This window comes from Leuresthes tenuis, unplaced genomic scaffold (genome assembly GCF_036924035.1).
Source record: "Leuresthes tenuis unplaced genomic scaffold, fLeuTen1.0.hap1 SCAF_20, whole genome shotgun sequence".
NCBI classification, from domain to species: Eukaryota; Metazoa; Chordata; class Actinopteri; order Atheriniformes; family Atherinopsidae; genus Leuresthes; species Leuresthes tenuis.
Genome location: NW_027325374.1, coordinates 122,129 through 136,949, shown reverse-complemented (window position 1 = coordinate 136,949; position 14,821 = coordinate 122,129). Strand labels below are relative to the sequence as shown.

The following is a 14,821-nucleotide window of genomic DNA, read 5'->3' as shown; positions in this document are numbered from 1 at the left end:
TCATAGTCCCACCTCCACTGCAAGAATGTATCAAAAAGAAGTCAAACAGATGAACCGGAACACATTTCCCTTTAGGAAAAGTGTCTTTGAAGCATCTCAAACCTGGAACACAAAACCAAGTGACCTGTCAACCCTGAATTCATTTACAAAACTGCAAAATCTAAACCGCTATCATCTGTAATTACTGTGTGATTGTTGTTTTGGTTTATTAATCTGATTTATTCTTATTTATCACGCTGTACATAACAAACTTTCACCTAGAAAGAACAAGGATAAAAAAAAGTTTAAAAAGGTAGAAAAATAAGTCAGTGGAGTGTTCAGAAGTCCGGCCTATAAATACCAGTATATGTTATGTTATTTACAGTGAGGATTATGCTGTTTGTTTATGTGCAGGCAGTATATTGGGCATAATAAGACATTATGAGATATATAAAGGGCAAAGTGAATGGTTGATGTTTGGAGTCGGGGGGTGACTGATCAAGTGTTCATCAGTGTGACGCCTGGGGAAAGAAACTGTTTGTGTATCTGGATGTTTTGGTGCACAGTGCTGCAGATGAAGGGCTGGATGACCACTGCTCCCTGATCCCCAAACAAAAAGGTGCACCTTACCTCTGAAAAATAAAGGTGTAAATCCAGCTGGAGGCACCGAGGGTAGAATTTGGGGTTGGTTCTAGGTCACGGTGGTTCTTCACCTTCAGACTACTGTTCATACCAACCCAAACCCCTGCATGCTTTCATCCTTCATGTGTCTCTGCAGTAGATCTATTGTTGGGTTGTTGACCAGTTCAGGGACAGCACTTTGTGAGGTAATCTGAGAAAAGTCTGAATAAATGAAAAGCTACAGCACCGTCAGACTCTCATCCGGCTGTGATGCGTTTCTCTGTCCACCCGATGGAGACAAAGTCCGTCAGAAAGCTCCGGCTGAGTCTCCGGTGTGAGCTGCTGGCGTTTTTGTTTCAGTCAACGCGTCACATGCTGTAAACGAACGGTTAAAAACGTGAACAAAACAAAGAAAAAACGTGTTTGATCTGACTAAAAATGTTCAGAGGGTTTAAATCCTGAAGAATTTTATTTTCAGCACCGAATTTTAATGATCTGAAATGAGATACAATATCTTACAGATGAGTGATTTATTAAGCTTTCTATTTCTCTGTCTCATAATTTCCTGCTTCTTTAACATGTCTTTGTCTGTTTTTACTTCCATTTCAGTACTGATCATAATCTCAAGACTTTACATTAAGACTTTACATTAAGTCTTAGTCTTAATTGTTTTTGAGCCACTTTTTCATGTAATGACAACAAATTGTCACATTTTCACATTCAGAAGTCTGTTTTTGGCAAACAAGCAGCTGTTAATAAAATCTTTCAACATCAGACCAGATCCAGAAGAAGAAATCATCAAGTTTACAACTAGAAAGGGGCATAACGCCTCTGCCCAAACACTGAACACGTCACAGACCTGAGGTAATTTTTAACTGTCCCATTAAAGGAAAACCATAGTAAAAAAAGTGAGGATTATCTGTATGGTTAGAAACACAAAATTATACCCAAACTATTTATTGTGATTCCCCAAATCCCCTCGAAAAACATGGGACACTGTTTAAAAAAAAAGCAATGACTTTAAAATCTCATGAACCAACATCTTATTCACCATAGAACATAGAAAACATATCAAATGTGGAGAAACACTGTTTCATGATAAATATCAGCTCACCTATGAAACTGGAAACCTGCACATCTGGAAAGGTTCCATCAATGCTGAACGGTATAAACAGGTTTTAGAGCAACATCTGCTCCCTTCTTCAGGGAAGGCCTTGCATATTTCAGCAGCACAAAGTTAAAACATATCCTGCATCTATTCCCACAGTATAGCTTCGTAGTAGAAGAGTCCAGCTGCTTGACTAACCTGCTTACAGTCCAGATGTTTCACCAACTGAAAACATTTAAAATACAACAAGGAAGATCCAGGAATCCTGTATCAGACAGGAATGGGACCATTTGGGGGTTTGGGCCCTCGGTCCGGTCTGGCAGGCAGCAGACAGCCTGACCCTCCGAGTCCATCAGAGCTGATTAACAGTTCAGTTCTTTATTTGCTATTAATTGAAGTTGACAAGGCTTTAATTAATTAACAGAGCAGGTTAATAAATTCAGCTCTGACTGACAACTCCAGATGTCTGAAACTCTGTCCTCTGTGACATCTTCACCGCCATCTTCATCAGGACAAGACAAAGTCAGACTGTGGACTGTGAGGAAAAGCCTCAGTGATGCTGCTCACTCTTTATAAACCACATAAGCTATTTATTCTCTTTAAATATAATCACAGAAAACTCAAAACTGTAGTCTGTGGTCTATTGTTTCAAAGCACCTTTCAGATTGGAGTCACGATGAACCAAACTGTGTGAATCTGGTCTGAAGCAGGACAGCTGCTCAGAATAAATCCAAATGATAATGAATGTGACGGGATGATTGATAACATCACAAATTAATCTACTGTCATTGTCCAATGAAGCCGTCCTCAGATCAGAACCATGAAAAGAACAAATGTAAAATAAGAACCAACAGGATAAATCAATCATATAATAAAATAGAATAAACCACGATCAAATGGGATAAAACAGAATAAGCCAGGATTAAAGAGAATAAAATAGAATAAATCAGAATAAAACAGAATAAACGAGAACTACCAGGATTGAAAAGAATAAAATATGATAAACCAGAATTAAAGGGAATAAAATAGAATAAATCAAGATAAAAAAGCATAAACAAGGATAAAACAGAAAAAAACTGAATAAACCAGGATAAACCAGAATAATCCAGGATAAAATAGAATAAAAAAGGATAAAACAGAATAAAACAAAATAAACCAGGATAAACCAGGATAAAACAGAATAAACCAGAATAAAACAGAATAAACCAGAATAAACCAGAATAAACCAGGATACAACAGAATAAACCAGGATAAAACAGAATAAAACAGAATAAAGCAGAATAAACCAGGATAAAACAGAATAAAACAGAATAAAACAGAATAAACCAGGATACAACAGAATAAAACAGAATAAACCAAAATAAACCAGGATAAAACAGAATAAAACAGAATAAACCAGGATAAAACAGAATAAAACAGGATAAAACAGAATAAAACAGAATAAAGCAGAATAAACCAGAATAAACCAGGATACAACAGAATAAACCAGGATAAAACAGAATAAAACAGAATAAAGCAGAATAAACCAGGATAAAACAGAATAAAACAGAATAAACCAGGATACAACAGAATAAACCAGGATACAACAGAATAAACCAGGATAAAACAGAATAAAACAGAATAAAACAGAATAAAGCAGAATAAACCAGGATAAAACAGAATAAAACAGAATAAACCAGGATACAACAGAATAAAACAGAATAAACCAAAATGAACCAGGATAAAACAGAATAAAACAGAATAAACCAGGATACAACAGAATAAACCAGGATACAACAGAATAAACCAGAATAAACCAGGATACAACAGAATAAACCAGAATAAACCAGGATACAACAGAATAAAACAGAATAAACCAAAATAAACCAGGATAAAACAGAATAAACAAGGATAAAACAGAATAAAACAGAATAAAGCAGAAGAAACCAGAATAAACCAGGATACAACAGAATAAACCAGGATAAAACAGAATAAACCAGGATACAACAGAATAAACCAGAATAAACCAGAATAAACCAGGATAAAACAGAATAAAACAGAATAAAACAGAATAAACCAGAATAAACCAGGATAAAACAGAATAAAACAGAATAAAGCAGAATAAACCAGGATACAACAGAATAAACCAGAATAAACCAGAATAAACCAGGATAAAACAGAATAAAACAGAATAAAACAGAATAAACCAGAATAAACCAGGATAAAACAGAATAAAACAGAATAAAGCAGAATAAACCAGGATACAACAGAATAAAACAGAATAAACCAGAATAAACCAGAATAAACCAGGATAAAACAGAATAAAACAGAATAAAACAGAATAAACCAGAATAAACCAGGATAAAACAGAATAAAACAGAATAAACCAGGATAAAACAGAATAAAGCAGAATAAAACAGAATAAAGCAGAATAAACCAGGATAAAACAGAATAAAGCAGAATAAAACAGAATAAACCAGAATAAACCAGGATAAAACAGAATAAAGCAGAATAAACCAGGATAAAACAGAATAAAACAGAATAAACCAGAAAAAACAGAATAAAGCAGGATAATAAACTCCACATGGTTGAAAATAAAGGCAGATGTAGAAAAGCTGATATATATAAAACATTCTGTTGATTTTAAATGGTTTTAAACTAACCTCAACAATCATTTATCTTTAGAAACATGATTAATGATCACCATCCCATGTTTGTGTTCTGAATCCATCAGACGGAAACATTCAGAACCAAGCTCAGCTTCTCTCTCCATCCACTTGGTGTCGCTCTGTGCCTGCTCGCCCTGCTCTCTGCTGGGATGGAGGGAATTCCCTGAACTGGGACGACTGGAAATCCCTGCGCAGCACACACACATACCGAGGCTGAGAGTGTTTCTGTGTTCGCAGCTGAAGGTCGATGCTTTGTTTCCTCTGCTTTTATTTTCTGCTTCTTGTCTGTTTTGTCCTCTTTTTGTTCTGGAGAACAGCAGAACCAAGACGGAACCAAACAGCAGAACCAAGAGAGAACAAAACAGCAGAACCAAGAGGGAACAAAACAGCAGAACCAAGAGGGAGCCAAACAACAGAACCAAACAACAGAACCAAACAGCAGAACCAAGACGGAACCAAACAGCAGAACCAAGAGGGAACAAAACAGCAGAACCAAGAGGGAACAACACAGCAGAAGCAAGAGGGAGCCAAACAACAGAACCAAACAGCAGAACCAAGACAAAACCAAACAGCAGAAGCAAGAGGGAACAAAACAGCAGAACCAAGAGGGAACAACACAGCAGAAGCAAGAGGGAGCCAAACAACAGAACCAAACAGCAGAACCAAGACGGAACCAAACAGCAGAACCAAGAGGGAACCAAACAGCAGAACCAAGAGGGAACAAAACAGCAGAAGCAAGAGGGAGCCAAACAACAGAACCAAACAGCAGAACCAAGACAAAACCAAACAGCAGAAGCAAGACGGAACCAAACAGCAAAACCAAACAGCAGAACCAAGACAAAACCAAACAGCAGAACCAAGACGGAACCAAACAGCAAAACCAAACAGCAGAACCAAGACAAAACCAAACAGCAGAACCAAGACGGAACCAAACAGCAAAACCAAACAGCAGAACCAAGATGGAACCAAACAGCAGAACCAAGACAGAACCAAACAGTAGAACCAAACAGCAGAACCAAGACACAACCAAACAGCAGAACCAAGACACAACCAAACAGCAGAACCAAGACACAACCAAACAGCAGAACCAAACAGCAGAACCAAACAGCAAAACCAAGATGGAACCAAACAGCAAAACCAAACAGCAGAACCAAGATGGAACCAAACAGCAGAACCAAGACGGAACCAAACAGCAAAACCAAACAGCAGAACAAAAAAGCAGAACCAAGACAGAACCAAACAGTAGAACCAAGACGGAACCAAACAGCAGAACCAAACAGTAGAACCAAACAGCAAAACCAAACAGCAGAACCAAGACGGAACCAAACAGTAGAACCAAGACGGAACCAAACAGCAGAACCAAACAGTAGAACCAAACAGCAAAACCAAACAGCAGAACCAAGACAGAACCAAACAGTAGAACCAAACAGCAGAACCAAGACAGAACCAAACAGTAGAACCAATACGGAACCAAAAAGCAAAACCAAACAGCAGAACCAAGACAGAACCAAACAGCAGAACCAAGACAGAACCAAACAGTAGAACCAAACAGCAGAACCAAGACGGAACCAAACAGTAGAACCAAGACAGAACCAAACAGTAGAACCAAACAGCAGAACCAAGACGGAACCAAACAGTAGAACCAAGACAGAACCAAACAGTAGAACCAAACAGCAAAACCAAACAGCAGAACCAAGACAGAACCAAACAGCAAAACCAAACAGCAGAACCAAGACAGAACCAAACAGTAGAACCAAACAGCAAAACCAAACAGCAGAACCAAGACGGAACCAAACAGCAGAACCAAGACAGAACCAAACAGTAGAACCAAACAGCAAAACCAAGACGGAACCAAACAGCAGAACCAAGACAGAACCAAACAGTAGAACCAAACAGCAAAACCAAGACGGAACCAAACAGCAGAACCAAGACAGAACCAAACAGTAGAACCAAACAGCAGAACCAAGACAGAACCAAACAGCAGAACCAAGACAGAACCAAACAGCAGAACCAAGACGGAACCAAACAGCAAAACCAAGACGGAACCAAACAGCAGAACCAAGACAGAACCAAACAGTAGAACCAAACAGCAGAACCAAGACGGAACCAAACAGCAGAACCAAGACAGAACCAAACAGTAGAACCAAACAGCAAAACCAAGACGGAACCAAACAGCAGAACCAAGACAGAACCAAACAGTAGAACCAAACAGCAAAACCAAGACGGAACCAAACAGCAGAACCAAGACAGAACCAAACAGTAGAACCAAACAGCAGAACCAAGACAGAACCAAACAGCAGAACCAAGACAGAACCAAACAGCAGAACCAAGACGGAACCAAACAGCAAAACCAAGACGGAACCAAACAGCAGAACCAAGACAGAACCAAACAGTAGAACCAAACAGCAGAACCAAGACGGAACCAAACAGTAGAACCAAGACAGAACCAAACAGTAGAACCAAACAGCAAAACCAAACAGCAGAACCAAGACAGAACCAAACAGCAAAACCAAACAGCAGAACCAAGACAGAACCAAACAGTAGAACCAAACAGCAAAACCAAACAGCAGAACCAAGACGGAACCAAACAGCAGAACCAAGACAGAACCAAACAGTAGAACCAAACAGCAAAACCAAGACGGAACCAAACAGCAGAACCAAGACAGAACCAAACAGTAGAACCAAACAGCAAAACCAAGACGGAACCAAACAGCAGAACCAAGACAGAACCAAACAGTAGAACCAAACAGCAGAACCAAGACAGAACCAAACAGCAGAACCAAGACAGAACCAAACAGCAGAACCAAGACGGAACCAAACAGCAAAACCAAGACGGAACCAAACAGCAGAACCAAGACAGAACCAAACAGTAGAACCAAACAGCAGAACCAAGACGGAACCAAACAGCAGAACCAAGACAGAACCAAACAGTAGAACCAAACAGCAAAACCAAGACGGAACCAAACAGCAGAACCAAGACAGAACCAAACAGTAGAACCAAACAGCAAAACCAAGACGGAACCAAACAGCAAAACCAAGACAGAACCAAACAGTAGAACCAAACAGCAGAACCAAGACAGAACCAAACAGCAGAACCAAGACAGAACCAAACAGCAGAACCAAGACGGAACCAAACAGCAAAACCAAGACGGAACCAAACAGCAGAACCAAGACAGAACCAAACAGTAGAACCAAACAGCAGAACCAAGACAGAACCAAACATCAGTATCAAACCCAATGACGAAATGAGGGGAGCAAGGCAGAACAAAAGAAAATCGAAGACACTCCACCCAAACAGAAACAGTCAGATCCTCAGTGGAGTTCAACGTTAGATTCAGTTATTATCAGAACCACAGCAATGCCATGATTCTGAATCACTGCGTACAGCTTTTTCTGTTTAAAGGCCGATCCAGTCGCTTTGTTTCATGTTTGATTTACAATGAATCCACAGAAGCAACAAGTAAAAATCCCAAAAGGGTTCAGGCAGACATTGGAGGTTCAGTGCGGCGGGACACTGAGGTTTAAAGGACAAGCTCAGAGCTCATGGAGAACCTCTGCCCAACCAGACTTCATGATAAAAACTGATTATTTAAGATCTGACATCTCTGACTGTTGATGAAGCCGATCTGATCGATTTCAGCCTGATCAAACGCACCGATCTCAGAACAGGTGGATCTGAGTCTCATGGATCTGATCCTCATGGATCTGATCCTCATGGATCTGATCCTCATGGATCTGAGTCTCATGGATCTGATCCTCATGGATCTGATCCTCATGGATCTGAGTCTCATGGATCTGAGTCTCATGGATCTGATCCTCATGGATCTGATCCTCATGGATCTGAGTCTCATGGATCTGATCCTCATGGATCTGAGTCTCATGGATCTGAGTCTCATGGATCTGATCCTCATGGATCTGATCCTCATGGATCTGAGTCTGATGGATCTGATCCTCATGGATCTGATCCTCATGGATCTGAGTCTCAGCAGAACTCAGTCTGAGCTTCTGTTGTTTGTATTTTTATAGCTACCGTCCAACCAGAACCAGAACCAGCCACACAGAAGTGAGGATGAAGGTGACAGACCTTCTAAGACCTTCATCAGGAACACATTTCTGTTTTTTCTTCTCAGTGCACGTGCACACTGCGCGCGTTCCTGTGAGTCAGTACCTCAGGGTTCTCTTTATGAACTGTCACCTTGAAATCATGGCAGGTAACAAACACTCAGCTGGATGCGTTTTGCTCGTGCACAGGACGTGCACAGATCATCCAGCCCCTTCAGTCATGCACGCGCACAGTGAGAAGCTGATTCGAAGCAGGAAAAATGTACCTGAGATACAGGTGAGCTAATCCCAGATTACAGAGCGCACACACATGGACACGAGCAAATACATGCACATAAACCTTCAAACCCACGCTCACGCACGCAGCAAATTATTTTTACAACGAATTCACTCACACAGTGTGAGGCGCGTGCTTGTGCGCGCGTGTGTCAGATGGTCCATCTGACTTTGGACAACATGTGGGAAACCCGCCGATGTTCTGTCATGCGCGCGTTTGTATGTCGTTATTTGAATACAGATATATACAGTGCGTGTTCAGTGCTCCCGCCGTCACACGCACACAGCAAAGAGAAGGTTTTAATATGCACTCATTCGGGCACGCGCCGCGGCTGGGCCACTAAACTGCGTAGAAACAAAAATCCAAAAAATCTCAAACTTTATTTAAAATATTTTCATCTAAAAATAATACAATTTATTTCTTCTTCTTTAGTTAATTTACAGTTAAAATAAACATCAGTTTAAAACGTGTTTTAATTCCATCTGATTTTTAAAACGTTTGTTTCTGTCTGTTCGTTGGACCGTTGTCAGGTTTCCGCTCAACAGAACCTGAACCTCATCTCTGTCAGAGCGCGTGCGGCTAGAAGATGACGATCCTCCCCCTCCTCGTGCTTTAGTTTAGAGTTTGTTCTTCTGTGTTTGTGATCAACTGGATTGATCTGCATTGATTATAAAGATAAATCAATTTTATTTGCACTGAATCAGCAGACAGCAGCATTTTTCTCTCCCAACAACAAGAAAAAATATTTTACAGAAAGAATCGGAGGATCAGAAGAATCGTGTGTCTGTGTGGTGGTGACCTCCTCTTCCTCTGCGCAGCTATGGGACTTTTCCCCAAAGATCGGGGCCTCATTTGGAAACCAGATTGCGCCCCCCCCCCAGTCCTCCTCCCCCCCCTCCGGCCCCTCAGGCAGCCCATTTATTCGAATTATCAGCTTTTTATTACCAACAAACAGAAATCTGCTGGAGAGCCGAAGCTCATCTTCATCTTCCTGTAATCATTTTTTTTCTGTCCCTGATCAGCATCATTTCATCCCAAACTCTAACATATGAAGATTCAAAACCAGGTCTTCATCCAAGACTCACCACTTCTGTTTTTCTGATTCTCCTCCTCAGTTTAAATTCAGCCTGTTTTTCTCCTCCTTCTTCGTCCATCTCCTGTTTAAATGTCCTTTTTCTGGTTTTATTTCCTTTCTTTGGTACCTTTTTATAGGCCTTCGCTGTACAAACGACTGGAATTCAGTTTAATCTCCATGTGTTAAAAAAACTGCTGGTTCTTGTTGGTTCTGGAGTGGACCTGGGAGCACCTGCATCTGAGTGAAACAAAGAACGTTTCTGCGCTGAGTCGCTTAGCAGGATCAGGCTTGGAATCACCTGGATTACAAACTCACCCTTTAACGGGATTTCTGAGGATTTCCAGACTTTTATCTGCAACCTGCAGACAGCAGCATTGCTGGAATGAAGCCAGGTTCCGCTGACGGCGCCCTCTGTTGCTCCCTGACAGTATCAGAGGTGGTCTGGATGGATGTTATGGGTCAGAACCAGGCTCCGTTAAGTCAGAAAAATTTAGCCAACATAGATTCTTCACAAACCAGAGATCAAAGCTGTTTTTGGTACCGCATCGAACACATTGAGTCTGTGTGTTGTTGCCGGTCCTCAGACAGAACCATGACCCGTGCAACAGTCAACAGGACAAATAGGAAACCAGAAGAGATGGCGGCTTCTTCCTGGTTCCTTGAAAGGTCTCAGGTTCAGAGATGGTCCGTCAGAACTGAACAGACCTCCCGGAAGAGACATTTGGACCATCCAGACCTGGATGACTGACACGAGGAGCAACTGAACATCATCATCAGAGTTCTGCTGTAAGGGAACTGGGTCAGTCCAGTGTCACCTGAACCAGGCCTGATCTTGTGGGCCCTCCAAGACCCTCTGATTCTGGAAGGAGTCCTGCAGGGCCCGGTCCGGTTCTGGTGTTGTGTGCCCTGTGAGTTTGAGTGGACCTGATCCAGGACCTGGACCTGCTCTAAAATCTGACCCAGGACCTGATCCAGGACCTGATCCAGGACCTGGACCTGCTCTAAAATCTGACCCAGGACCTGATCCAGGACCTGATCCAGGACCTGATCCAGGACCTGCTCTAAAATCTGACCCAGGACCTGATCCAGGACCTGCTCTAAAATCTGACCCAGGACCTGATCCAGGACCTGATCCAGGACGCAGTTCCCAAACTAGGGAGCGAGCACACACCTGCTCCCCGTCTGGTTGATGCGTTCGCTGCCCCTCCTCCTCCCCCCCCCTCCTCCTCCTCCCCCTCCTCCTCCCCTCTCCCCCCCCCCCTCCTCCTCCTCCTCCTCCTCCTCCTCCTCCCCCCCCCCCCCCCTCTCCTCTCTTCCTCACACACACAGCCTCTCTCTCTCCTTTTATGGTCAGGCTCCACCCCCCGCAGTGACGGCGTCAGCGGCTTGGAGGAGGACCCGTGGGGTTTTTGGGTTTTGGCGTCCAGTCCTGGGGGGCCACAGGGCTGAGAGTTTCTCTTCCGTTCCTCATCCCTCCATCCCGGCCTTCCTCTCTTCTTCTCTTTGGGGAAAAAAAAAAGACACTTTGTGCTGGCGCCGTTTTGCCGTACGGATCCCGCTCTGTTCTTCTTCTTCTTCTTCTTTCCTCTGAGGACTTCATTTCTCTTTTTCCTCCTTCCTTTCTGTCTCTGCAGGCTTCAACACGTCTGAGAGTTTTTTTTAAATTCCTAAACAAACTTGATCTCAGAGAGAAATTTTCTGACATTTTGGTGAAAAGTTGAATTAAATCTTAAAACAGACTCAAAGTTCTGCAGAAATTAAAAACTCTTTTCTTCTTCTTCAGCTCCGTTTGGACTGAAAATGTCAACTGAGCCTCAGACTGTCCTGTAGAGCTTCTGGACTTCACTTCTTCTTCGTTTTGTGTTTCCTTTTTTCTCTTTTTGCTTTGGGGCCCCAGAGATGTTCGGGATCCAGGACAACCTGCCCCGCGGGGCCACAGCGAGCATGAAGGAGGAGCCGCTGGCCGTTCGCTCCTGGATGCACTCGGCCGGCGTGGTGGACGCCAACACGGCCGCTCAGAGGTAAGGTCTTACTGCCCCGCAGGGATTCTGGGAGCTGTAGTCCCAGCGGACTCTCGGCCAGACATTAAACTCTCATTTGTGACGGGAAGCTGCCGTGGGTCTCGGATCAGTTTGTGTGTTTAATTTCTGCAGGTCAAAGGAAAATTATGAGATGTTTCTGATCATTTGAATGTTTTAAAATCTGCAGCTGAGAGAAAAACTGAAGATGCCTTTAGAGCAAAATGTTTCAGGACATTAGATAAAAATGTTTGTGTTTTCAGCTTAAAGACAAAATAGTTTAAATTTTTCACCAGAAAAAAAATGTTAAAATCAGTTCAGATCAGAGTCGTTTGGGATTTCCTGATGAGGCTGAGTGTGACTAAGAGGAAGATAAAGACGAGGCTTCACAGAAAATTAAGATTTTATAAAGTGAAACCGGACGAGCTGCGGCGCTGACGGCGTCATTAACGCCTCTGACATCTGGGAATTATCTCCAACAGCATCAAATAATTCCAGTTATTTCTCACAAAGAGCTGAAAATAAAAACTTCTGAATGTTTCATCAAGTCAGAGAAAATTATTCCTCACATTTAAAATGATTTAAGAAATATTTAATCAGAAATATTTAAAAAATCTTTCTTAAAATTTTTTTTATTTAAAGATAAAGATCAGAATGAAGTGAGTTTATTTAAAGGATCATTTATTGTCTTCATATTCAGTAAAATATATCAAATATATGAAATAGATATTTCTGAGATGTAAAATTATTCTGATAATTCAACATGTGAATGAGCTGAAAAGCCGTCCCAGAAGGCGTTAAATGTTTCTGAGGATCAACAATAAAAAGCCGATGGTGTGTTCAGGGTCAGCGCTGAATGGTGTGTTCAGGGTCAGCGCTGCTGCGGGACGCCGTTAATCTGCAGAAGTCAGATCTGTGGAACATTCCCATGATTTTCATCCTCTGAAACAAACGTGTTGAATTGTTCCAGCAGCAGAAACACGCACCTGCTCAGCGTCCTCAGAGGAGCGTTTGATTCGGCCTCCGTCACATTCTGGAAAATCACTTTGCTTTCTTCTCTGAAAAGAGGGAAAATCCTTTAAAAGGTTTGATGAAATGTTTCTCAGATGGAAGAAAACTCACTTTTTTATTCAAGATAAAAACATTTTGAAGTTTTTACAACATTTTAATTTTTACATTTCTGTCTTTATTTATACATTTTTTCTTTATCAATTTCTTCCTTTATTTATTTTTCCTTTCTTTGTTTATTTTTTCCTTCCTTTATTCATTAATTTCGTCCATTTCTTTCTTTCTTGTTTAGTTTCAGATTTCAGTTAAATTTCAGCTCATTTTCTTTTCTCTGCTCTCGACACTCGGAATAAAAGCAGCTCCATCTGAAGCCCCTCAGGAGGTGACGGAGGCCTCCTGCTGTGTGTGTTTTCTCTGCTCATGTCTCCGTGTGTCTCTTATTTCAGCGGGGTGGGGTTAGCTCGAGCTCACTTTGAAAAGCAACCTCCGTCCAACCTCAGGAAGTCCAACTTCTTCCACTTCGTGCTGGCGCTCTACGATCGGCAGGGTCAGCCGGTTGAGATCGAACGCACCGCCTACGTCGACTTTGTGGAGAAAGAGAAGGTGAGACACACTGAGGGAGAAGCTGGGACACATCCACCAGTAAAAAGAGGAATAGAGTGCAGCAGGTTCCAGATTAAAGCTCCTGAACCTTTTCCACACAGCAAACCCTAACTAATAAACTAACATTTGGAAACTAAACTCTGTAAAATCCCACATTTTATCAGATATTCACAGCTTTTTGGAAACATACAGCCACTATATGAACTCATAATTGATATACTTTATATTTAATTTGTTAAACAGAGTAATAGAATCAGTGAGATGAGAGCTGTGCTGTGAAAGTGGAGCTAAATTCACTCGTTCATTGGGGTCATATTATTTAACGGGTTCTCACTCAGCTGACAACACAGCCGCCGCTTCTTCTGAAAACAACTTCTAACTCATTTCAAATTAAATGGATCGTAACGTGTTTAACTCCCGCTGCTCAGAGCTCACATTGTCCACAGATGTTCCATCTGAGATGTTAAATTCATCCTCCTGTAGATGTTTTCTCAGCTCCTCGCCAATCAGGACGTGACCATCTAATATAAACATAGCGCCGTCAGACACTCCTGCAACAATCTGGACGGGTATCTCTGAATTACCTGGAGGCGTTTTCACAGCCTTCCAGCAGGGACTGGCTGCAGCCGACGGTCACATGACGTCGACGCTCTGCTGCCTCACCTGCAAAATATGGAGTCACAATTGTGTCTGAGAGCAGACAAATATTTTTTATTTAGTTTAGTTACATTTTGAAGAGCTTAGAGTAACATAATCTGAAAAAAGCAAAAATACATTAGATTTACTCTCCATTCAAATCTCCACCCGCTGCGTCCTGATAACTCTGTAAAAAGTGCCTCCTTTAGTCCTTTCAAACTGCATTACAGAAGGTTTTCTGTACGTTACGGAAGGTTTTCTGTAAGTTACAGAAGGTTTTCTGTACGTTACAGAAGGTTTTCTGTACGTTACAGAAGGTTTTCTGTACGTTACAGAAGGTTTTCTGTACGTTACAGAAGGGTTTCTGTAAGTTACAGAAGGTTTTCTGTAAGTTACAGAAGGTTTTCTGTACGTTACAGAAGGTTTTCTGTACGTTACAGAAGGTTTTCTGTACGTTACAGAAGGTTTTCTGTACGTTACATAAGGTTTTCTGTACGTTACAGAAGGGTTTCTGTAAGTTACAGAAGGTTTTCTGTACGTTACAGAAGGTTTTCTGTAAGTTACAGAAGGTTTTCTGTACGTTACAGAAATGCAGCTTTGCTCAGAGTTTTGACCGTGTTTGCTGTCATAAAGAGAAACTCACTCCTCTTTGTTTGATTCTGCTGGAGCAGTAGCATGACATCTGGGATGTTGTAATCCAGCTGGAAATGAAGGAAAAGTAGACGGGTTTTACAGAGTTGTCAGAGAACGCACCGCTCAGGATGATCTTACGATCAGTTGGTGTGT

At 41.7% G+C, this 14,821-nt stretch overlaps 1 protein-coding gene across 8 annotated transcripts in view; it reads left to right on the top strand.

Annotated features, from left to right (window-relative positions):
- The first annotated feature begins 11,669 nt into the window (after positions 1–11,669).
- ebf3a (EBF transcription factor 3a) overlaps positions 11,670–14,821 on the top strand; it is a 64,490-nt gene continuing 61,338 nt past the window's right edge. For all 8 annotated transcript variants that reach the window (XM_072373399.1, XM_072373402.1, XM_072373401.1 and 5 more), the window contains exons 1-2: positions 11,670–11,791; positions 13,243–13,399. In XM_072373399.1, coding sequence (XP_072229500.1) covers positions 11,670–11,791; positions 13,243–13,399 — 279 coding nt within the window. The remainder of the gene's footprint in view (positions 11,792–13,242; positions 13,400–14,821) is intronic.